General features: G+C 39.6%; 1 protein-coding gene across 12 annotated transcripts in view; it reads right to left on the bottom strand.

The window, feature by feature from the left end:
- Nucleotides 1-26,525, bottom strand: part of OTUD7B (OTU deubiquitinase 7B) — an 83,444-nt gene that overhangs the window by 8,454 nt on the left and 48,465 nt on the right. For 11 of the 12 annotated variants that reach the window (XM_077156183.1, XM_077156181.1, XM_077156175.1 and 8 more), the window contains 7 exons: nucleotides 20,704-20,931; nucleotides 19,056-19,157; nucleotides 18,172-18,299; nucleotides 7,582-7,694; nucleotides 5,734-5,861; nucleotides 5,299-5,448; nucleotides 116-230 (listed from right to left, as the gene is read on the bottom strand). In XM_077156183.1, the coding sequence (XP_077012298.1) occupies nucleotides 116-230; nucleotides 5,299-5,448; nucleotides 5,734-5,861; nucleotides 7,582-7,694; nucleotides 18,172-18,299; nucleotides 19,056-19,157; nucleotides 20,704-20,931 (964 nt within the window). The remainder of the gene's footprint in view (nucleotides 1-115; nucleotides 231-5,298; nucleotides 5,449-5,733; nucleotides 5,862-7,581; nucleotides 7,695-18,171; nucleotides 18,300-19,055; nucleotides 19,158-20,703; nucleotides 20,932-26,525) is intronic. The other variant, XM_077156185.1, reaches the window with a different exon arrangement.

Raw genomic sequence — 26,525 nt, 5'->3', positions numbered from 1 at the left:
TCCCAAAGAAACTGGAACTATGTTTCTGAGCTGGGGAAACTTCCCTGGAAGACAGATGCTGTTTGTGGAAGAGATCCCAGCTACAAAGTAGATGGTAAGGCTAGGCCCACCTCACCTGGCCAATCGGACGTTGTCACTGTCATCTTTGCCCCACTCCCAGCCCTTTCCTGGGTCCACAGCAAAGTGCAAGGGCAGCAGCTTATGCTCTGAATCTGTAAGTGGGATCACAGCTGAGGAGGAAAAACCATGTCATCAGGAGTCTCCTCAAGGAGAGAGAAAGGCAACTGAACAAAGGACATACTTCCTAAAACACAGGCAAAATTATACCATATATCTCTAACTGTAGTTGCTTCTCAATTTTACATTTGAATTATCAATGGTACTAAAAACCAATCAGGTTGGGTTTCTTCTAATGCCCAGAATACAATTTAGACCACTAAACCCATCTAACACCGGACACAAATCACAGCAGGGTGAGTTAAGGATTCTTTTGCTGGAGGGTCTTGCTCTTTCTCTCTTGCACTCACTCCTTTCTCCATTGTCCAGGTCCTCACCATTCCTGAGGCCCACGGCGGGCAAGACGCCTGTGTCCTCGTGGGAAAAAAGAATCCTTACTGCCCCCGAGGGCCATGGTGGGCGAGTTGCCCATGTCCTCGTGAGAAAAAGTAATCCTCACCATTCCCGAGGGCTGTGGTGGGCCAGAGCCCGCGTGCTAACGGGAAAAACCCCTCGGGTCTGAAGACATCCAGTTCTAAGCACAGTCCACCTTAAAATTCCTTAGTCTCACCCACACCACCTAAAATGGGGAACTCAATTTCACACACACCCCCAAAAAACCCCACAATTTAAGTTTCTCCTCTGTAACCTTAAAACTCTGTCCCCAGATGGAGACATCAGATCCAAAAAGCTCATTTTCAATTCAACCTGTGTGTGGCCACAAATACAAATTGGATAATGAAAATCAATAACCAGAAAACAGCACTTCCAATTTTCAAGTTCTCTGAGACTTAGAATACTTCACCCTGCCCAGCGGCAGGTAGTCTGAAATTCCTTACATTCAAGCTTTCTTTTACCTTCATAACCGTCCCTCTCTTTGCCAATCCTGTTCCTCTTACTAAATTCTTCTCACATCAGATACACTCTCAAACTCCACCCCCTCCAAACTCTCTCGGAAACCTGCTCTCAACCCCAGCCCACCCTCTGACTCCCTCTGAAAGCACATTGCATTGCAGTCACTTACTGCCTAACCCTCCCCAACCCCTCCCCCTACTGCTATCCGAAGTAGTCGCTACTGAAAGCATAATCTGTGTACATGTCCCATTTTTTCTAGGAGATATGTCCCAAATAGAGAAAAGGCTATATATTAAAGAATTTACATTCCTTTTACAATTTTATAATCTTATCTGGCAAGACCTCCACATAATTTTTACTTCCACTTTACTTCCAGAGGAAAGGGAAAGAGTCTGGCAGGTGATACAACCACATACAGACACTTTACACACCACAGACAACACCAAACCTCCCAGAGAACAAGCAGTGCCCCGAGTAAACCCCAACTGGCAATACCAAATGAATCACCTTGACATACAGAAACACAATCACTTCCAAGCCTGCATCCTTGCAGGGCTTGAAAAAGCCTTCCTAAAAATGATTAATTTTGACAAACTAAAAGAAATCGCTCAAGGACCCGATGAAAATCCAGCCCAATCTATGGCCAGGCTCACTGAAGTTCTGCTTGTACAAACATGCCTTTTCCCAGAAAGCCCTGAGGGGTGCCTGTGGCTAAATTCCATTTTCATTTCCCAGGCTACCTCAGATACAAGACACAAACTTAGTAAGTTTGAAGAGGGTCCCCTCACTCCACAGCAGGATCTGATGGCTGCTGCTTTTAAGGTTTTTAAAAAACAAGCCAGAAACTATAAAAGCAGAAAATAAAGCTAACCTTCAAATGATAGCTCCAGCCCTTTCAGGCCACCAACAAGCAAAAAACTTAGCCAAACCAGGCCACCCATCTTGCCCCTGACCCTTCCTTCCAATGCAACTCTACAGGACACTGGGCAAAGTGCTGCCCCAATCCCAAACCACCCACCAGGCCGTGCCCACTATGCAGTCAAACAGGTCACTGGAAAATGGACTGTCCCCAAACCCCTCCAGGTTTGCAGACATCCTCCCAAGCTGCAGCTGCTGCTGACTTCAATGAGGACTGACAGGCCGGAGGCCTTCACCGGCCCCCATCACCATCTACAACCAGGAGCCTCAGGTAACTCTACTCATCACAGGTGAGCCTGTTACCTTTCTATTGGACACAGAGGCCACATATTCAACTCTTAATGTTTATTCTTGAAGACTAATACATCAGCCATTCAGGTCATGGGGGTAGAAGGAACCGCCTTTACACCTAGGTGTATACATAGCTTGCCAGTCGGAGGGCCACCTCTTCACACACTCCTTTCTAGTCATACCACAGTGCCTACACCCATACCTGGCAGAGATATTCTTACCACCCTATATGCCACCATCAACATGCTCCTATCACACACCCAGCCACCGCCAGTCTCTTCCTCCTCTGAGCTCTCATAGCCCAGACACTACCCTGACAATCCTCCTTTCTCAGCCTGTTCAAGCCTAGGAATGAACATCCTTCCTCTTAAGCAAGCTACCTCCCCATGAATCCCCCATGGGGGATTATTTCCCCATGTTCTGTCAATTAAAAACCCTTCTCCACCAACACACAGAAGACTGGGCACAAACAAGGGATCTTAGAGCTCTCATTATACAAGGGATAAAATTAGCTATATCCAAATCTCAGAACTTAAATAAAGCCTTTAATGGTGGCTCAAAAAAAACAACTCCCTCTGTTTATCTGCACAGGTGGAGGAATTAGGTGAGGAAATACTTAGAATAGACCCTGATAGTCCTGTGACCCTAGGAATGCTAAAGGTCAGTTATGTGAAGGGGTCTTAGCCTGACATTCTGAAAAAGATCCAGAAAGTAGATGGATGGATGGATAAACCACCGGGAGACTTATTAAGAGTCTTGGAAAGTATGAGAAGGGAAGAGGAAAGGCAGAAGAAAAAGACAGGCAGAGGCAAGACAGAGAAAAAATCTGGGCCAAAGGGAATAAAGGAGCAAGAAGGACACAGGACTCAGCAGGGTGTTCTCACTGGGGGAAACCTGGTCATTTCAAAATACAACCACTTTACAGTGGCATTCAAATCAACACATACCAGAAAACCATTTCAACTCAATCCATATTTGGAAGGATTCAGGCATTAACAAACCCTCCCTACGCACATAATTAGTAAAAATTGCAGTGAAAAATAAATTTTAACAGCTCTTATAAACAAACTCAACTATTTAGTCTAAGAACCCAGTCAGGACCAATATATAACTTAACCAAATCAAAGCCCAAAAAAACCCCCCAAAACCTTTTCACTTTTCTTTTTGTAATCTTCTCTGTCAAACAAAACTTACCTTTAACATCTCTGACCCTCACTACTCTCCTCTATGAGTAAAGGCCATTTATGACAGAACCCAAGCATTCAACCTTTCTACCCACCCGCATCTATATTTTATCCCCTCTGGACCTTCAACAGCCCTAATGCTTGCAGGTTCTGGTTTTTATTTTCTATGTGGTAATACTATATATTTAATACTTCCATAGTATTATGGACAGGAGCCTGTACTATGATACCATTGCTAACGCCACTATCTTAAAACACCAATAAAGAGCCTCTTCAGGACAAATACCTAACTTAGGCTCCTTTCTCGAGACCTCACTCCAATTTCAAAAATGAAAAAAAAAAATAAAGGCAATTTGTAGAAGATCCAGAATTTGGATTTCATGCTCAAGATAATCCTATTCTAGAAAAATCTGGCATTGGACACACCATCTACCGCAGCCTGTTTTGGTGCAGGAATTCCACCATTAGAACTATCAATTTTAAATATTTCTTTTTCATTACGAGTATCAATCGTATGAGTTATTTCTAATCAACAACAAGAAATAATAGCGTAGCTTCAGTTGTTATACAAAACAGGAGAGTATGAAGATGTTCTCATCACCATTGCAGGAAGCACCTGTGCAATCTTAAATGAAACCTGTTGTTACATTAACAAAACTAGACAAGTAGAGGAAAATCTTGAAATTTTAAAAGAAATTATTCAAAAAGCCGGAGATAATAATCATGGGAGTGAGTCATGGCTATCTTCATTCTTCTACTTCACCACTAAAATCAATGCTTCTCTCTCTTATAACACCATTACCAATATTGTTTTTACTTCTTTTCTTCGGCCCATGTCTCTTCCATCTCCTCTCCCAGTTTATACACAGACAATAACGCAAGAACACATAAATGACGTCTCTCAAAACAAAAAAGAGCAAAGACTTTTTTCTACTCCCACCCCACGACTCCTCCAGTCCTATCCCATGACCCTCCGCTCTCAAGACAACTGCACCCATTTCAGCCGGAAGTAGTTACAGAAGACAGAACACTGCCCCCATTCCCACTATTACTAAAAAGATGGGAATGTTAGGCCTGGAGATCAGGTCCTCTTTACCCCATGATGTGACCTACGTCTGGCAAATATTTCAAACAGCTCTCCCACCCTAGCCTGCACCTTTTCACGCTCTAGAACTGCTCTAATAACACCCCCTTACTCAACCTCCACTCTCCGGCAGAGACAACTACAACCCTGCATGCTTCAGGCAGCACTTAAATTTTAACTTCACTAGTAAAACACTGACAACTCTTAACTTAACCCCCTAATTCTGAAAGCCAGACAACAGAAATTTACCTAAACCTTGCCCCCAACCCCCAACCTTAAGCCATAAAAATCCTATCCCCTGTCACTTCAGCAGCTGTTTCTCTCCTGAAACGCTGCCCAGGCGGCTGTTTGTCCCTGAAATAAAGCCTTTGCCTCAACTCCTCATCATGTCTCGTTCCTGGTGAGTTTGTCCTTCACTCTCCAGTTAATGTCTATTAAAGGGAATTCAAGGTTATTATTAACAGAAATACAGCAAAACATCACTTGGAAGGTCCTATGACCCAAATATGTATGTGCTTTAGTTTAGAACAGAGAGCAAGGAAGATAGGCTACCGTATTTTTCTTCAAACTTTTTTTTGTTGTAATTTCAAAACCCTGGTATATCTTATAACTTAGTAAGACAGTTACAACATGCACTGTCTGGGCTTGCATATTGCTTAATCCTTTCCTTCTTACCTCTCATTTCATTTTTTCCAAGTGAAAATAAAGTAATTAAAAGATACCAGAGACAAAAGACACTGCACTCAGCACCTTGTTCTTTGGCATTCTCCTTGGGTTCCATGGACACAAGTGCAGAGAAATGGGCCTGGTCATAGGCGAGCACCAGCGGGGAGCGGTGACACTGGCTGGCTGGGACCTCCAAGGGGAGGTAGATCCCTCCAAAGGGAATAGGAGCAAATGCTGCAGGAAACCAAAACAAGATTACTATTAAGGCTGTGTTCCCTGCCTAGTGGAAAAATCCCCCAGATCACTCTCTACCAGTTGAGTCCTACCTACGCTAACTCCTACTTAATAATTCTTTCCTAAGAAGCCTCTCAATGAACCCTAATTGCTGGTACTCTGAATAACTTGGAAATTTTACATTCTTTTAATTTATGCTTTTTTCCCTCCAAAGGTTTACATATCCTCTTTCCTGTGCAACTAAATGATGCTGAGGAAGGAGTAAGGACTGACTGGCTGACTCACCTTCCCCTCCAGAGTCCCTCAGCATGGTGTCCGCCACAACGACGATAGGCCGCCTCAGCACGTGGGCAAGGACAAAGACGTGGAACTCCTCTAGGCTCTCATACACAGGCTCCTCCGAACTCTCCACCCTAGGGTTGCAGGAGTGGAGAGAGTGAAAGGGGTGCAGTGGAAGGGAGAGAGAAGAAAACAAAGCAAGAGGGAAAAGAGGAATGTCCTTTTCTGATTTCCCAGGCTTAATGCTGCCACTAATATAGCTGAGATATTGTAATCATGGTTGTTTCAACTTCTGTTTCAGAAATGGGGAAATCTAAGAAAAGAGATTTGAAGGCTCTGGGGGTTACACTAGTGTTAGGAATCTGGAGGCAATGACTATCTTTTAATACTCCTTCTGCTCAACAGCTTCCCCCAATTCTCTTTTTCAGTAGTTCAATACACACCTGCAGACCTTCATCCTGCTTACTTTACCCACTATATACACATTATATTCCTTATGCCTTAAAAAAAAAAAACCTCCTCCAATGTTTTCTTACTTAAAGAGCAGCCTCACCATCTACCAGTAGCCTAATCAGAAACTTGTGAAAATTTACTGTTTCCCTCACCTTCAATTAATCACCTGGCTTGGACAATTCCATCTCCTAAGTGTCTCCTCCAGCTTATCGTCAGTTTACCACCCTTGTGCACACCCATGGCCCTCTTTCCTGGATTACCATAACCGCCTCTAATCTCATTCTCCTCCAATTATATTCTCTTGGGGTGCAGGTCCAGAACTCTGTATTTTAACTTTTTATTAGGGAAAATTTCAAAATGTTAAATATATTTAAAACTAGAAAGGATATTATATTAAATTCTCATGTATCCATCACCCAACTTCAATAATTATAAACTTATGGTCAATCTTATTTCATCTATATACATTCACCTACTTCCCACATTACCCCTCTACTCCACCTCCCCACCAGATTATTTTTTAAACACCTTTTTATTGTGAAATATAACATTTTTTACAGAAAAGTGATAAATTTCAAAGCTTAACAGGTAGTAATAGAGCAAATCTGAAAGCATAGTGTGTATTAGTTTCACAATTTCAGCTATTTCCTCCTGGCTGTTCTAATATACAAGAAACTAAAAAGAAATACCTATATAATGACTTGGTAGTCATAATCTTTTGTTAAATCCTAACTTGTCTATTACAATTCAATTCTTAATGTACAGGGATATTTGGGCAATGACCATTCTAACTTCTTCATGTTGAAAAGGGGTGTCGACATTATCTACCAGATTATTTTGAAGCAAATCCTAGAGATGGTATCATTTCACCCATAAATATGTCATTTTCTATCTCTTAAAAATAAGGGTACTTTTAACAACAATACCATTAATAACACACTTTAAGGTTAACAATAATCAAATATAGACACTGTTCAAACTTCCCCAATAGTCTTATTAATATCCATACATTCCAACTAGTTGATATGTCCCTTGAGTGTCTTTAAACCTACAGGTCCCCTCTCCCTTTTCATTTTCCTTGCCATTTATTTGTTGAAGAAACTGGGTCATTTGTCCTGCAAAGTTTCCCGAAGTCTAGATAGGATACAATTTTAATTCCTTAGCATAGCACAAGAGAAAACGTGGCATGGGACCTGAAAATCTGGATTGCCCTGCCTCATCTATCACTTTGTATCATGAACAGTAATACTGAGCTACACATCTATGACTTTGTCATGTCTTGTATCTTTCCTTCTAACATCCTCTTACCACACAGCTCACTGGACATGGGTGACGGAAGCCCACAGCTTAGGGAGTGCTCAGTGAAGATGACTCCCTGCTCCCCCGCTTAGCCATACTTACCCGCCACAGTTGGCTCCATTGGTACCTAGATGCATGCGGGGTTCACTTGAGGCGAGCTTGATCAGCTCATTCCACTCCTTCTGCCATTCATCCTCTGTGTATACCAACCCTGACTGTGTGAAGACAGGCAGGGGACAGTGAGAAATTAGAGGCTAGATTCCAATAAGAAACACCCATTCCAATTCATTCAGGTTATTCCCACTCCTTATTCTATTATTAGCACTTGGTTTCCAATTTGTACTCCAAAGTCAAATCTCTTTTCCCTTTTACAGTCAAAATCCACAGAAGAATAGTCTATGACATCTCTCACATTACCTTCCATTCTTTCCTGATTCACTGCAGTCTGGCTTGTTTCTGCCCTCCAACTCCCAGCATCCTTTATCCAACTGACTGTCAGAGGACACTCAAGACCTTCAAATTGCCAAAATGCAGTGGACTTTCAGTTCTCATCTTTCTTTGCCTTCATGTGGTATTTGATCTCTTTTTAAAACTTTTTTCCTCTTTAGCTTCCACAATATTACTTTCTTCTACCTCTCTAACTCCTTCTACCCCATAAAGATTGGTGCTAAGTCACTGATTTTAGCCTTGGTTCCCTCTGGGTGGTGATCCTTTCTACTCATGATCTTGTCCACCACCACTGCATGCTTACGACTCTAAAGTCTTCTTCTCCAGCCCAGACTTTCTCTTAATTTTTATATTCACATATCCATCTGCCTACAGAAGACTGCCACCTACTCATGGCTACCTGAAACTCTATTACAGAGTCAAAACAGAACTCCTAGCTCTTCTAAAATCTGCTCTTTGTCCAGTATTCCTATCTTAGTCAATAGCACCAACTATCCACTCACACGACTGAGCTAGAAACTAGGGAGTTGTCCAAGACACCGCTCCTTGACCCACCCAATACCTATATCCCTTCAGTCAACAAATATTAAGCATGAACTACTGCGTGGACTCTTAACTGGTGTTACTACTTTCAGGCATGCACTCTTTTGATCGTTGTCTACACAGACATCAGAAATATTTTTCTAAAATTAAAACCTGATATTTCTTCCTTGCTAAAAATTCTTCTAAGAATCCTCACTGTTTAGTAGTTATAGTTCAAATTCCTTAAGACTAGTCTACAAAGTCTACTTTCTGGCTTGTACCCATTCTTCTAGTCTGATAGCTTATTAATTGTATCTATAGTTCCTTGAATGCACCATGCTGCTTTATCCCTCTGAGCATTTGTTTAGGTTGTTCCTTCTGCCTGGAGCCGCCCACTCCCTATCTGCCTGATGAACAATTTCTCATCTTTCAGAACAGAATTCATGAATCACCTCTTCTATGAATCCTTTCCAAAATTTCTCAAGTAGATCAACTACTACTTCCTTTGTGCTCTCCTTTCCTGTTATAGAGACAACTATCATGGAAGTCATAACTATTGCCTTTGTAGCAATTATGCATTTACATATCCATCTCCCACTACCACACTGAAAACTCCTTAAAAGCTGGGACCATGTTTTATGCAATATTTCCAGGGCTTACTTTGTTATCAGTGATTAATAAATACATACTGAGTGAAACTATAATTTTTATCAAAGGAGAGCAGTGGTAAAACAATTTCAGAATATAGTGGCCTTAGGACATCTAATATGATTTGGAAGACAAGTTTATCTTACTAATTATAGTTGGCTCACATTGTAAACCACCCCCCCACCCCCCACCCAAACAGAGTTTACAATGCTTTAAGCACACACTAACAGAGTAGAAGGAATCATACTGGAAATATGAGGGGCATCAAGCATAAATTCGACTGGAATTGAAAAGTTACTTTGAGCAGGTTTTATTTTAATAATAAAAAATGACAAGCTATCAGTATTATCACAAGTTTTTTTAATTAAAAATAGGAACCAAAGCACGGGTTATACATAGGGTGCTGGCCACTCTGATATACACATTCAGGAGGATCTTTCCCCCTCTTCCTTTTACCAATCTCTGTTTCTTGCTTTTATACGCACAGCCACTAGGTGATGCAACCTTCTAGCCTGAAAATGTTCTTACTGGGCTTTACTACCAATTTCAACATAAAATAAAGAAGGAAGCCTATAAAATCAAAATTAACTTAGTGTGGTATTCGGTACTGTCTAAAGAAGCTCCAAATCTATCACTCCACCCTGCCTCCATGCCCACTCTCAAGGTCGTGAATAACACTATACAGTATAATTGGTCTGAACTAGGACAATTATCTAGGCCACATTTCCAGTACGGAACTTTCATTGTACTGAGCAAATGGGTCAAAAGATTAAGAAGACTGACTACTTCTTCACTAGCCACTATTCTCTGAACATATATTTCTCTTGAGGACTTTGAAGGGATGGGGTGGCTGACCAAGCATAGAACTTGGTATCTATCATTATCAAAATGCGCCCTTAAAATAGTAACTACAAAAACTTTAAAGCTGCAATTGGGTACACCTATTCTACCATTATTACATCTACTTAGCAGCTCACATGCTGTGGTTTGGTCCTTTTTGCCTCTAGAGTGGTCAAACCTAAGGTTCTGGTATACTGTGAACTCAACAGTGAAGACGGCAAAGTTGACTATTGATTTGCTTTGGGTTCTAAACTCCAGGCTGGCTAGCTCAGGCAAAGAAGCTCTCCACAAGATCCAACCCAGCTCACCAGGCAGCCACACTGGGAGTTGGTGGTAATAAAGGATGCAATTTACTTGGCCTTGCCTCTGTGGATCTATTTCCCTCAAGAATCTTCAAAGGTAGATTGGCTGATCAAGGACAAGATTCAGATCTTAATATCATCCTACTTTTAACAGTTTTAGAGAAAGAATCATAATACCTTGTACTTACATAGCAGATTATTTTAAATTTTCAGGACATTAAATTCTAATAACTAAAACAAACAAAAAAAACCTCTTTGTTCTTTATTATGGCCAGTTATGACATAGCAATAAAAGGAGGAAAAAACAAAACAAAACAAAACAAGGAAGATGAAGAGAAAAAGGAAAACTTCTGGAGAGATAGTCCCAGATTCAATGACAGAAGCACCCAGACTACAAGGGGAAAAATATATTTATATACACAAAGAGCAGGAGAAATAAACAGAAGAGATAGTGAGAACCAGGGGAAAAGGAAATAGGGAGGCCCATTATCTTTGTGTAAATGTGTAATATTATTAAAGGAGTCTGCAAACTCTTCCCATAAAGGGCAAGATAGTAAATATTTTAGGATTTGCAGGTCAGGAAAGCAGCTACATACATTAACACATATGGATACGAATGGGTAGAGCTGTGTTCAATATAATTTTTTTTTACAAAAATGGTGGGCCAAATTTGGCCCACAGACCACAGCTTGCCCATCTTCTGTAAAAGAGGATAGAAAGTATACACAACCCATTGGTTTTTTTTCTCTTATTTTTAGGGAAGAAAAAGAGAAAAAAAGAGAGGAAGGGAGGAGGGAGAAAGGAGGGGGGGAGGGTGGGTAATGTGGGCAGGAGAACACCACATTTCGCATCTGTACCCAAAATCTGCATCTAGATCATACTAGAGCAAAGCTTCAGAGGAAGCTGCATTGATTTTCCATCGGGGAGCTGATCACTTCTTGGACTACTATTCACAGATTATCATCTTTACCAGAGTCATAATATCAAGATTATATAGTATCTATCCTTTTGTGTCTGGCTTATTTCACTGAGAATTATGTCCCCAAGGTTCATCCATCTTGTCATATGCTTCAGAACCTCATTTTGTCTTACTGCTGCGTAATATACCATCATATGTATATGCCACATTTTGTTATCTACTCGTATGTTGATGGGCACTTGGATTACTTCCATCTTTTAGCAACTGTGAATAGTACTGCTATGAACATTGGTGCACAAATGTCTGTGTCGCTTCTTTCAGGGTATATACCAAGAAGTGGTATTGCTGGGTGATTTGTCTACTAGATGTTTAGTATTTTGAGGAATCACCAAACTGTCTTCCATAGTGGCTGTACCATTCATTATACGGTCCTACCAGTGGCGAATAAGTGTTCCAGTTTCTCCATATCCTATTCAACATTTGTAGTTTCCTGTTTGTTTAATGGTAGCCATACAGATATAAGATGATATCTCACTGTTGTTTTAATTTGTATTTCCCTTAAAGCTAAAGAAGATGAGCAACTCTTCATGTGCTTTTTAGCCATTTGTATTTGCTCTTCAGAAAAATGTCTATTCATATCTTTTCCCATTTTATAATTGGGTTGTTTATTCTTTTTTTTGTTTAATTGTATTATTTCTTTATGTACACAGATATCAAACCTTTAGCTGATGAATGGTTTCCAAACATTTTTTCCCATTGAATTGGCTGCCTCTTCAGCTTTTTAACAAAATCTTTTGAGCCACAGAAGCTTTTGATTCTGAGGAGCTCCCATTTATGTTTTTTCTTTCGTTGCCTGTGTTTGGGTATAAAATTCCGGAAACTACCTCCTCTTACTAGGTCCTGAAGATGTTTCCCTGTGTTTTCTTCCAGGAGTTTCATAGTACTGGCTCTTATATTTAGGCCTTTAATCCATTTTGAGTTCATTTTTGTGTAAGGTGTAAGATATGGGTCCTCTTTCAATATTCAGTTTTCCTAAGCCCATTTATTGAAAAGACTATTCTGTCCCAATTCAGTAGATTTGGGAGCTTTGTCAAAAATCAACTGACTGCAAATCTGGTGTCAATCTCCACACTTTCGATTCGGTTCCATTGATCAATACTTCTATCTTTGTGCCAGTGCTATGGTATTTTTTGACAACTATGGCTTTGTAACAAGCTTTAAAATTGGGAAGCATTAATACTTCCACTTCACTCTTCTTTTTTTTGGAATATCTTCAGCTATTTGAGGTTTCTTTCCCTTCCAAATGAATTTGATAGCTAGCTTTTCCAAGTTTTCACAAGTTTTAGGTTGAGGGAATTTTGATTGGTATTGCATAGTGAATCTATAGATCAATCTAGTAGGATTGACATCTTAACAACATTCAACCACAAAATATCTTTCCATATGTTTAGATCTTCTTTAATTTCTTTAAATAACATTTTGTAGTTTTCTATGTACAGGTCCTTTACTTCCCTGGTTAAGCTTATTCCTAATTACTTAATTGTTTTAGTGGCTATTTTGTATGGAAATTTTCTCCTTAATTGTCTCCATGTTTAAGTAATTGTATACAGAAACATTTCTGATTTTTGTACATTTTTCTTATATCTCACTACTATACTAAATTTATTAATTCAAGTAGCTTTGTCATAGATTTCTCAGGATTTTCCAAGTACGGGATCATGTCATCTGCAAATAATGAAAGTTTTACTTCTTCCTTACCTATCTGGATGTGTATTAGTTTGTTAAGCTGCCAGAAAGCAATATACCAGAAATGGAACAGCTTTTTTAAAAAGGAATTTATTATTAGTTAAAAATTTATAGTTCTAAGGCCATAAATATTTCCTAACTAAGGAATCCAGAGAAAGATACCTTGGCTCAAGGAAAGATGATCTGGAAAGTGATGTGGCTGTTATTTGCTGGTCCTTGTTCCCGGTTCCACTGCTTCCAGGTTCTGATGCCAGTGGTTTCCTCTCTAAGCATCTGTGGGCCTTCACTTAGCTGCTCCAGGAACAAACTCTAGGTTTCATCTTTTAGCTTAGCATCTGCTGGGGCCAGAGATTTCTTCTCTTCAGGTTCTGCCTATTTCTGTGAGTCCAGGCTTAGCACCCGGACAATTTATCTTGATCTCCAAACATCTACATTGGCTCTGCTCTTTCTCCAAACTGTCTTCTCTTTTAAAGGGCTCCAGTAAACTAATCAAGACCCACCTTGAATGGGTGGAGTCACATCTCCATCTAATCAAAAGGTCATGCCCACAACTGGGCACCACACATCTCTGTGGAGATAACCTACCTAATCAAGTTTCCGCCCTACAATATTGAATCAGGAATAAAAAAACAGCTGTCCCAAGACTGAATCAGGATTAAAACATGGCTTTTCTTGGGGTACTTAATACTTTCAAACCAGCGCAGGATGCCTTTTATTTCTCTCTCTTGCCTAATCACTCTAGCTAAGACTTCTAGTACAATGTTGAATAACAGTGGTGGCAATGGGCATCCTTGTCTCACTTCCGATCTTAATGGGAATGCTTTAAATCTCTCACCATTCAGAATGATGCTGGCTTTGGATTTTTCATATATGCCTTTCATGATGTTGAGTAAGTCTCCTACAATTCTTACCTATTGTAATGTTTTTATCAGAAAAGGATGCTGAGTTTTGTAGAATGCTTTTTCAGCATCAACTGATATGATTTTTCCTGACGAATTTATTAATATGCTATATTACATTAATTGATTTTCTTATGTTGAACTACCCTTGCCTTCCTGATATAAACCCCACTTGGTCATGATGTATCATAGGATTAGATTTGCTAGAATTTTATTGAGAATTTTTACATCTATGTTCATTAGGACAATTGGTCTTTAAATTTCCTTTCTTGTACCATCTCTACTGGTTTCAATATTGAAGTGATATTAGCTTCATAAAATGAGTTTGGTAATGATCTTTTTATTCAATTTTTTGAAAGCGTTTGAACAGAATTGGTGTTAGTTTTTTTCTTTTTAATTTTTTTAACTTTTTTTTATTGTGAAAAATAACATGTATACAAAAAAGCAATAAATTTCCAAGTACATTTTAACAAGTAGTTATACAAACAGATTTTAAAGTTTGGTATGGGTTACAGTTACACAATTTTTCATTTTTTCTTCTAGCTGCTCCAAGATACTGGAGACCAAAAGAAATATCAATATATTAATTCTGCTGTCATATTCATTTGTTAAATCCTATTTTCTCTATCATACTCCTCTCTTTTTTCCTGTCTTGCAAAAAAATAACATATACACAAAAAAAGCAGTAAACCTCAAAGTACATTGCAACAAGTGGTTGTAGAACAGATTGATTCAGAGTTTGGCATGGGTTACAATTCCACATTTTTAGGTTTTTACTTCTGGGTGCTCTAAGGCAATGGCGATTAAAAGAAATAACAATATACTGATTCAGCACTGATACTCATTTGTTAAACCGGACCTTCTCTGTGTAAGTCCACCATCACGACCTTTGATTTTTCTTTCACTCTTTAGGGGTATTTGGCTAAAGCCATTCTAAATTTTTCATGTTGGAAGGTTGTCAATAATATGGAGTAGGAAGATGGATCTAGCTGATGCTCTAGAGCTGGGCCCTCTAGGTTTCCAGTGTCTTTTTATTATCTTTTATGTTGTTATGAATATCCTTCATTAGTTGTTCCAGATTCTGTCTCCTTCAGTGATTTTTTTCTTAGATACAATACTTGCAGCATATGCTAAACAGCCTCCTAAATAAGCTCACAGAAGAAATATGAAAAAAGGCAGAATTTCATGGGTGCATTTGGGTTTCCTGAATCAGGAGCAATTCCAAGGACAAAAAAAAAAAAGGCAGAATTTCAAATAAAAATGAACTATGAATGGGCAACTCATAAAGTACAAATAAGCCCCCAATAAGCACGAGAAAACCAATCACCTGTAAAAAAAAAATGCTAAGATATCATTTTTCAATTATTGGATTAATAAAGATTAAAGAAAAAAATAGCTAGAATTAGTATTAGCTGTTCCCTTTCTGAAGGGCAGTTGGGCAATATTCGATAAAATTTGAATAAGCAACTCCACTTTTAGCAATGTATCCCTAAGGAACAGTATAAACATTCTAAATTGAAGACAGGATTCATCACAGCATTGATTATTATAGGGGAAAAAATCCCAAACTGCTTCAGTAGGAACTTCATTAAATCATGATATATCTATATGTGTTAGTTAGGTTCAGGTGTCTACTTGGCCAGGTGAAAGTGCCTAGTTCTATTGCTGTGGGCATGAGCCAAAGGCATGTAAAGCTCATCTGTCACTGATTACACCTGCAGTCGGCTAGGAGGCGTGCCTGCTGCAATGAGTGATGTTTGATTTAATTGCCTGGATGCTTAAACGAGAGAGCTCAGCATAGCACAGCCCAACCAGCTCAGCATACCTCATCTCAGCACTTGCACCTTAGCCTAGGTCTTTGGAGATGCAGAAAGGAATTATCCCGGGGAAAGCTGCTGGGGCCCAGAGGCCTGGAGAGAAGGCCAGCAGAGGTCGCCTTATGCCTTCCCATGTAAGAAAGAACCTCAGTTGAAAGTTAGCTGCCTTTCCTCTGAAGACCTATATGCTTTTAACTAAATAAATCCCTTTTTATTAAAAGCCAATCCATCTCTGGTGTGCTGTGTTCTGGCAGCTCTGGTAGACTAGAACACTATATAATGAAATAATGAATCTCATGAAATCTAAGACTCAATTTCTAAGATATCTCATTATGTTCTGAGTAGGAAAAAATGCTAAACTGTAATATGCCATCTTTGCATTCTATGATGCACATTTTTTTTCACATTTTAACATGCCTGAAATTGGGATGGACTTTAAAATTGGCAAAAAAATATTACGTTATCTTTTAAAACATGTAACAATACCTGGCATGGAAAACAGCCAGTTATAAAAGGCTGAATAGGACTCTCTTATAAATTACCAATGCATTAATAAAAAAGAAAGTAAATCAAATGCTAACAATTATTTCTAGCCCACAGGGCTTCTATAAATTTTATAAATTGTAATCACAAAAACTCACTACTCTTGTAACTGGAAAAAAAAATCAATATTAATTTATTTTCAAAACCCTGAGACAGGGGTCTCGTGATGGACACTACTAACTACTTTAGACACATTTCTCTGTGGCCATGTCTCTCTTTCTGCATGAGTCTTAACATGCTTTATGATTTTCTGTTGCACACAGGGCATTTAAATGTCTTCAGTTTATTTTTTAAGTTAATTTCCTTCATACATCTATGATTTGTATTTAGATTTGCACTGAATGTCCTGTTTGGACTTGGTTTGTCAGTCCTACCCCACCAAACCAAGTCCTGGATCCCAAGTGGGGATTGCAATTCTCCTTAAATCTCTCTTGAGAGCTAGACAGGCAATTTGTCAGACTACACTTTCCACTTCTTCCCAGCAGATGGTGCTCTTGAGCCACCTCTTCCTCTCAGGCACACCTGTCCTGGGTTACAGGTGCCAGCTAAATTAATTAGAAACCTGATGTAATCCCAGCCAGGGCCCACTGCTTGCATGCCTGATGGTTCTTGTGGCCCCCAAACTCTCACTTCGGATGATCTTGGGCTGTGGGACTGGGTATTTCAACTTCCCCTGCCCACAGCCAATTCAAAAATATCTGCTAGGTGGCCGAGGCACATAGTTCCATAGCTTCCTTGGCCTCGCCTCTCCATCCTTGTATGGAGTGATAGGAGGACCCAACACAACTCCCTCTTGCTGGCCAGATGTCAGACAGGCATCACTTGTTTCTCCCTCCTTCCTGGAGGAAAGCCCTATAGTCTCTACCAAAATAAACCAGGAGCCTGCAGCAGCCTGTCTCAGGGGTGGGGAGCAGACACTGTATTCCGCCTGACTAGTCTTTGTACGCAAGGAGAGTGAGTCTGTTAGCTTCCAATTCCCCGCCCCCTCCCGCCCCCCGGAACTCCCAGCTTACAATAAGGGAAAATTTCCCTAGCTGGCTGTGGATGTAGACTGGAATTCTGGCAGAACTCACTCACCCTGTTTTCTCCATTCCAATACCTCCATTCTTTCATTCAGGGTCTCCCTAGGTAGAGATGAAGACCTTCGCTCATCACTCATACCCCGAAACTGCTGTCCCAGTCATTTTTCAGTCCTTTCACATGTTATTGCATGAAGTCTCTCCTGTTCCACCATCTGGCTATAAGTCCCTCCACTGTTATTTTCTTATATAAAATCAGTCTCAAGACCATTGGCTAAATTCCTGAGAAATACTACTCAAACTCAATTTAACAGATATCCTTTTTAAAATTCTAAACTAAAACTGAATATATGAAAAGCAAATGGTATATATGTCCAAAAACATTTTAAGCATTTACATTTCTATCTAAGGTTGAAAATAAAATTCCTTAAAAATTGGTCTAGTAAAAAAAATGCTAGTGATCAATGAATGGGAGGGGTAAGGGGTATGGTATGTATGAATTTTTTTTCTGTTTTCTTTTTATTTCTTTTTCTGAATTGATAAAAATGTTCTAAGAAATGTTCATGACGATGAATATACAACTATGTGATGAAAAAAGAATGTTCATATTGCATGTTGATTGGTTTTATTAATAAAATTTTTTAAAATATTGGTCTAGCATTATTACAAGCAAAAAAAAAAAGAATGCAAAATCCTATTATATCCCCTTTTGCAAAAGACTGCCACTACAGGTCTACTGTGCACCTATCAGGTGAAAAGCACAATGTTACATTCCTCCTCTGCAGGACTCATCTGTTTCCTCACACCAGTTCTTACAAGTCTATCAGAGGACATTTTTACCCTATGGCATTATATGCATTTTCTACAATTTCCAAGACTTCAAGGGAACTACACTGACCTAAATACTTGGAGAAATTTCCTACTGGTCTGTCCCGGGCATTTCTCCTAGGTAACTTTGGGAAGCCACATACCCCACCCAAGCTCCCCCACCTCTTTATTCTGCTGTGTTTGCTGCCACCTCCAGCGCCGTTTCAGTGCTTCTTTCTCTGCTCCCTTCTCCATCAGTGCATACAACGCTTTCCGTAGCATCAAGTCACGATCATGGAAACCCCACATTCCTGTGCCAGGAAAGATGGTGGTTACCCAGAAATGAAAGACCCCTTACCTTGTCTCAACTTTACTTGTTAATTATGATACACAGATAAAGGCATGAATGAAAACAGACTGAAGACCAAGTTCAATGAAACTCCTGCTGTGATTCAGAGGAAGTAGTTAATCAAAAAAGAAAAGATATTTCTACTCTGTAAGTTGAGAGTTTCAAAACTTGAAATTGGGGGACATAACACATCTCACAACCCCCTGAAGATCTTACTCCTGAAGCAAATCTAACACTAAAATCCAGTGTCGCAGCAGATAAAAAGACTGGTCTATCACACAGTAATCAGTGTCAGAGCTGAATAAACAAGGTACTCTTTTTTTTTTTTTTTACTTAGGGCAAATAACACCTTGAATTGTAAATAGGCTTTCTAATTTAAAGTAAACAAGGCCTTCAAAGGACTACTGAAAACATCTTTTATGCACCAAAAGAATAAATATTACATAAACTATAGATATAGATAGCTATGTATTATTGCTTAGTACATTGTTTCTGGGGGTCAGCTCTCAGAGTAGATAGACCCCAAACTAAATCTTGTGTTCTCCTCATTATCTCCAAACAAGACTGAAACACCAGGGTAGGGCTTGCTCCCATCTCCTCTCCTGCCAACACACACACACACTGAACCATCACTTCTGCCCAAGATCAAAGTTAAGATTGAGCACTGCACATGAAGTGTGACTCTGGCTTCCTTTCCACAAGGGAATGGAGGACTCACCAAGGGAGGCTGCGTGCAAGAGGCAATTCCCATCTCCAGTAGTTGCCAAAGGAAGCAGCCTCTGACAGGTGGGGTCCACACTCACCCACCAGTTTAGACGCCCTGCAGAAATGATAGTAGAGGAAACGGAGAGAAAATTATCCATGAAGGCCTTCCCACTTCTCTATTTCTAAAACAAACTCCAAATTTACCTCGAAGACTTTCTAGAATAAACCCATTTAACTCTGATTGCTCAATTATTCTTTATATCTTTACTTTTAACTATTGGGTCAGGATCTATTGAGTATGACTGTTTCGATCATTGGTTCTTAAGCAGGGATGATTTGGTAATGTTTGGAAATATTTTTCGTTGCTTCAACTAGGGCAGGGTGCTACTGACATCCCGTGGGCAGAGTCCAGGGATGTTGGTAAACATAATATAATGCACGAGACAGCCCCCACGATGAAGAAGTAGCCAGCCCAAAACATCAGTACTGTCAGATGACGAGGCCAAGGTCACAGGTTCAAATCCTGTGTTGGCTCCTTGGTCTGTATATTTCACTCTGATGAGGAGACCAGTAACTACTGTAGTGATAAAGTGCAGCACAATCCACTGTCAGTAGAAAAATAATTAAAAGCATGTATTCAAAGTGTCCTGTGAGTATCATCTGCATATATGACAGTCAACATTATATGGTATGACTTTATAGACACGAGCAATAAAAAGACAAAGTACAGGGCCACGGTGGCTCAGCTGGCAAGAATGTTTGCCTGCCATGCCAGAGGACCCGCGCTCGATTCCCGGTACCTGCCCATATGAAAAAAAAATTTTTTTTTAATTTAAAAAAAAGACAAAGCACATAAAACGCCCAAGAAAATTAACCTCAGTTCTGTATAGTTTTTCCTCAATTACCAAGCCATTATTTATCCAAATAAAATATTTATGAATGACACTTAAAAATAACCTTAGTTTTCATTACCTACCAAAAAGTCTACAAAAAGAAAATCTGGCCTACAATCTCACTAGCTACATAACTTGCTAATTTAAAAAAAAATAGAATTAGATGTATGTTGTTTAAAAAATTGTAGAATGTATAGAGGAGTACAAAATGAAAAAAAATCAAAGCTTTCCTTCCATGCCCTACCTTCTTCTATGGAAGTGTTGTTAAGACCTGACTAGCTTTCCCTGAACTCCAAGCTGCCTCATCCCATTGTATTAACTAATATTAACAATAATTTAAGACAAACATAATTATAAAGGTAATAAATCTTGTGGGAAACGCTCCTGTAAATGTGAATTTTTAGACAATCGCTATTGTGTATCATCACAGCACTGATTCTTTCTGTTCACAAGAGTGATCCAGAGCCAATTCTAATTAGTTTGTTTTTTTGTGTGTGTGTATTGATTTTTAAATATTCCTAGGCCTTTCATATGTATATCTGCTTTCCCCTCCATTAAATAGGAAACTTTCAGAGGAAAGTATTTAATCTATGTCTTTTTTCTACCTCAGTGCAGACTGAGGTAGACTGACTGCTGACACTGACTACACTCAGTCCCGCCCAGGTAGAGCAGAAGCTGCGAACCAAGCCCAGCCCCTCCAGAACCCCCTTGGTATGCCTGCCCGTGGAAGAGCAGAGGGGAGAACACGGAGCAGCAGCGCTCACTGACCTGCCTGTTCCAAGGCAACAAGCATGGACTGTTCAATGAGGTCTCTCTCGATGAAGCTGCGGAAGTCTTCGCTGTACACAGTGAGATCTGGGAGCTGGAAGGCACAGATGGGCATTTCCAGGGGGTGCTCACTGCTCCCCCCACCCCCACCATTGGAGGAGACATGGGACCGAGCCAGGGAAACAATGCTGGAGCTGGCGTGGGAGATGCCCCTAGACAGGCGTTTTTCTGCAATGAGAAATGGAGTCACCTTAGAATACACAGAATTCACTCAGAGAACTCTCCACTGATGTACTGATGATTCTCTTTCCACAGAGTTTGCAGGCAGGGAAAAACTGTGCTTCTAATCGGCTAGTGAATTTCACAATCCTTTTCTTAAGCCAAATACAATTGAAGAAATACAAAAAACGGTATTTTTGTAGCCACATTTCATATTAATAGCAAATATTCATTTCTCCTTCTATCACCGTTTGAAATTTATCTGACCTTCCTTTCCCTATGACTCTGTCTTCTACTTCCATTTCCCAACATGACAGCAACCTACGCATTAAGCAATCTGGTAACTGTTTGGTGAGAGGAAGACAGAATAAAGGATACAGGCTTTTACTGGGTCAGATTTAATTAAAGACTCTATATGTAAATTTTCAGGGTATTGGGAATATTGCCCATATTTATCAGAAATTTATAAGGTACACTGGATTCTTAACTAAAATGTTCTAAGAGGAACACAGTAAATACAAAGTCCTCAAATAATTTAATTTACCTTCTGAATACACAGCATTAGCAATTCCCAGGGAAATATTACATTCTGCTCATAATTTGCTTGGTACAATATTACAATTCATATGACAGCTTGAGTTATATAATGATCACCAGAAGGGGGCAGTAGCTAAGAATCATTTTAGGGGAGCAGTTTTCAATCAAAACATGCCAGAGACAGCACACAAAAATAAATCGAGGGTTTCCTAAAGTTATTTATAGTGCTGTTATTTTTTAAAACTATTTTTTAGGCATTTAAAAAGTAGCAAAAAGAAAATAAAAAGTAAAACAAAAATTTAAAAAATCACATACCTATAGTAAAAAAAGTAAAAATATCAAAAGGTATAAATTGTTTTTTAAAAAGAGATTTCCGACTTCCGGAGAAGATGGCGGCTTAGTAAGACGCGCGGGTCTTAGTTCCTCCTCCAGAACAGCTACTAAAGAAATAGAAACAGTACAGAAAAGCTCCCGGAGCCACGACAGAGACCAAAAAGACAGCGTACCCCATTCTGGAACGGCTGAACCGGCAGGGAGAATCCGCAGCGGTGAGATCACAGAGGGGTGCGCGTATCCCCGGGCCAGGGTGGCTGGCGGCCAGAGTCCCTCCCTCCCTCCTTCCCGGGCCGGCTGGGAGAATTGGACAGGCAGTCTTCTCAAGCCGCGGCGGCTGGCGCCCACCCCCCCAACGCGTGGCTGCCCGGACCGGCTGGGAGAATTGGATCGGAGGTCCCCCAAGCCACGGAGACCGGCGACCGGGGTCCCTTCCACACACGTGGCTTCCTGGTCCGGCTGGGAACGTTGGATAGGCACTCCCCCAAGCCGCAGCGGCCGGCGCCCCCCTGCCACGCTTGGCGTCCCGGGCCAGCTGGGAGATTTGGACCGGCACTCCCCCAAGACGCGGAGGCTGGCGACCCTCCCCACGCGCGGATTCCCGGGCCGGCTGAGAGATCCGGATCGGCACTCCCCCAAGCCGCTTTGGCTGGCGACCCTCCCCCACAGCGAGAGTTTTCCAAAGTTAAAGGAGCCACAGCATCTTTTACTGGTGGGACCCGCAGACAGACAAGTGCCACCTACTGGGCAGGATAAGAAAAACAGAGCCCAGAGATTTCACAGAAAAATCTTTCAACCTGCTGGGTCCCACACCCAGGGAAATCTGATTAAATGCCCAGACGCCAGCAAAAAATAACAGATCACGCTCGGAAAATTGAAGATATGGCCCAGTCAAAGGAACAAATCAATAGTTCAAATGAGATACAGGAGCTGAGACAACTAATGCTGAATATACGAACAGAAATGGAAAACCTCTTCAAAAACCAAATCAATAAATTGAGGGAGGACATGAAGAAGACATGGGCTGAACAAAAAGAAGAAATAGAAAATCTGAAAAAACAAATCAGAACTTATGGGAGTGAAGGACAAAGCAGAAAAGATGTAAAAAAACAATGGATACCTACAATGATAGATTTAAAGAGACAGAAGCTAGAATTAGTGAACTGGAGGACGGAACATCTGAATTCCAAAAAGAAACAGAAACTATAGGGAAAAGAATGGAAAAATTTGAACAGGGGATCAGGGAACTGAATGATAATATGAAGCGCACAAATATACGTGTTGTGGGTGTCCCAAAAGGAGAAGAGAAGGGAAAAGGAGGAGAAAAACTAATGGAAGAAATTATCACCGAAAATTTCCCAACTCTTATGATAAAAGATCTAAAATTACAGATCCAAGAAGTGCAGCGCACGTCAAAGAGAATAGACCCAAATAGGCGTTCTCCAAGACACTTACTAGTTAGAATGTCAGGGGTCAAAGAGAAAGAGAGGATCTTGAAAGCAGCAAGAGAAAAACAATCCATCACATACAAGGGAAACCCAATAAGACTATGTATAGATTTCTCAGCAGAAACCATGGAAGCTAGAAGACAGTGGGATGATATATTTAAATTACTAAAACAGAAAAACTGCCAACCAAGACTTCTATATCCAGCAAAATTGTCCTTCAAAAATGAGGGAGAAATTAAAACATTTTCAGACAAAAAGTCACTGAGAAAATTTGTGACCAAGAGACCAGCTCTGCAAGAAATACTAAAGGGAGCACTAGAGTCAGATACAAAAAGACAGAAGAGAGAGGTATGGAGAAGAGTGTAGAAAGAAGGAAAATCAGATATGATATATATAATACAAAAGGCAAAATGGTAGAGGAAAATATTATCCAAACAGTAATAACTCTAAATGTTAATGGACTGAATTCCCCAATCAAAAAACATAGACTGGCAGAATGGATTAAAAAACAGGATTCTTCTATACGCTGTCTACAGGAAACACATCTTAGACCCAAAGATAAACATAGGTTGAAAGTGAAAGGTTGGGAAAAGATATTTCATGCAAATAACAACCAGAAAAGAGCAGGAGTAGCTATACTAATATCCAACAAATTAGACTTCAAATGTAAAACAGTTAAAAGAGACAAAGAAGGACACTATCTACTAATAAAAGGAACAATTAAACAAGAAGACATAACAATCATAAATATTTATGCACCGAACCGGAATGCCCCAAAATACGTGAGGAACACACTGCAAACACTGAAAAGGGAAATAGACACATATACCATAATAGTTGGAGACTTCAATTCACCACTCTCATCAATGGACAGAACATCTAGACAGAGGATCAATAAAGAAATAGAGAATCTGAATATTACTATAAATGAGCTAGACTTAACAGACATTTATAGGACATTACATCCCACAGCAGCAGGATACACCTTTTTTCCAAGTGCTCATGGATCGTTCTCAAAGATAGACCATATGCTGGGTCACAAAGCAAGTCTTAACAAATTTAAAAATATTGAAATCATACACAACACTTTCTCGGATCATAAAGGAATGAAGTTGGAAATCAATAATAGGCGGAGTGCCAGGAAATTCACAAATACATGGAGGCTCAACAACACACTCTTAAACAACGAGTGGGTCAAGGAAGAAATTGCAAGAGAAATTAGTAAATATCTCGAGGCGAATGAAAACGAAAACACAACATATCAAAACCTATGGGACGCAGCAAAGGCAGTGCTAAGAGGGAAATTTATTGCCCTAAATGCCTATATCAGAAAAGAAGAAAAGGCAAAAATTCAGGAATTAACTGTCCACTTGGAAGAACTGGAGAAAGAACAGCAAATTAACCCCAAAGCAAGCAAAAGGAAAGAAATAACAAAGATTAGAGCAGAAATAAATGAAATTGAAAACATGAAAACAATAGAGAAAATCAATAAGACCAGAAGTTGGTTCTATGAGAAAATCAATAAGATTGATGGGCCCTTAGCAAGATTGACAAAAAGAAGAAGAGAGAGGATGCAAATAAATAAGATCAGAAATGGAAGAGGAGACATAACCACTGACCTCACAGAAATAAAGGAGGTAATAACAGGATACTATGAACAACTTTACGCTAATAAATACAACAATTTAGAGGAAATGGACGGGTTCCTGGAAAGACATGAACAACCAACTTTGACTCAAGAAGAAATAGATGACCTCAAAAAACCAATCACAACTAAAGAAACTGAATCAGTCATTCAAAAGCTTCCTAAAAAGAAAAGTCCAGTACCAGACGGCTTCACATGTGAATTCTACCAAACATTCCAGAAAGAATTAGTACCAACTCTCCTCAAACTCTTCAAAAAAATCAAAGTGGAGGGAAAGCTACCTAATTCATTCTATGAAGCCAACATCACCCTCATACCAAAACCAGGCAAAGATATTACAAAAAAAGAAAACTACAGACCAATCTCTCTAATGAATATAGATGCAAAAATCCTCAACAAAATTCTAGCAAATCGTATCCAACAACACATTAAAAGAATTATACATCATGACAAAGTAGGATTCATCCCAGGTATGCAACGATGGTTCAACATAAGATTATCAATTAATGTAATACACCATATCAACAAATCAAAGCAGAAAAATCACATGATCATCTCAGTTGATGCAGAGAAGGCATCTGACAAGATTCAACATCCTTTCCTGTTGAAAACACTTCAAAAGATAGGAATACAAGGGAACTTCCTTAAAATGATAGAGGGAATATATGAAAAACCCACAGCTAATATCATCCTCAATGGGGAAAAATTGAAAACTTTCCCCCTAAGATCAGGAACAAGACAAGGATGTCCATTATCACCACTATTATTCAACATCGTGTTGGAGGTTCTAGCCAAAGCAATTAGACAAGAAAAAGAAATACAAGGCATCAAAATTGGAAAGGAATAAGTAAAACTATCACTGTTTGCAGACGATATGATACTATACGTCGAAAACCCAGAAAAATCCACAACAAAATTACTAGAGCTAATAAATGAGTACAGCAAAGTAGCAGGTTACAAGATCAACATTCAAAAATCTGTAGCATTTCTATACATCAGCAATGAACAAGCTGAGGGGGAAATCAAGAAACGAATTCCATTTACAATTGCAACTAAAAGAATAAAATACCTAGGAATAAATTTAACTAAAGAGACAAAAAACCTATACAAAGAAAACTACAAAAAACTGTTAAAAGAAATCACAGAAGACCTAAATAGATGGAAGGGCATACCGTGTTCATGGATTGGAAGACTAAATATAGTTAAGATGTCAATCCTACCTAAATTGATTTACAGATTCAATGCAATACCAATCAAAATCCCAACAACTTATTTTTCAGAATTAGAAAAACCAATAAGCAAATTTATCCGGAAGGGCAGGGTGCCCCGAATTGCTAAAAGTATCTTGAGGAAAAAAAACGAAGCTGGAGGTCTCATGCTGCCGGACTTTTAGGCATATTATGAAGCCACAGTGGTCAAAACAGCATGGTATTGGCGTAAAGATAGATATATCGACCAACGGAATCGAATAGAGTGCTCAGATATAGACCCTCTCATCTATGGACATTTGATCTTTGATAAGGCAGTCAAGCCAACTCACCTGGGACAGAACAGTCTCTTCAATAAATGGTGCCTAGAGAACTGGATATCCATATGCAAAAGAATGAAAGAGGACCCATATCTCACACCTTATACAAAAA

This window comes from Tamandua tetradactyla, chromosome 4 (assembly GCF_023851605.1).
Source record: "Tamandua tetradactyla isolate mTamTet1 chromosome 4, mTamTet1.pri, whole genome shotgun sequence".
Taxonomy (NCBI): domain Eukaryota; kingdom Metazoa; phylum Chordata; class Mammalia; order Pilosa; family Myrmecophagidae; genus Tamandua; species Tamandua tetradactyla.
The sequence above is the reverse complement of the archived record's forward strand: the minus strand, read 5'-3'. Positions and strand labels throughout refer to the sequence as shown.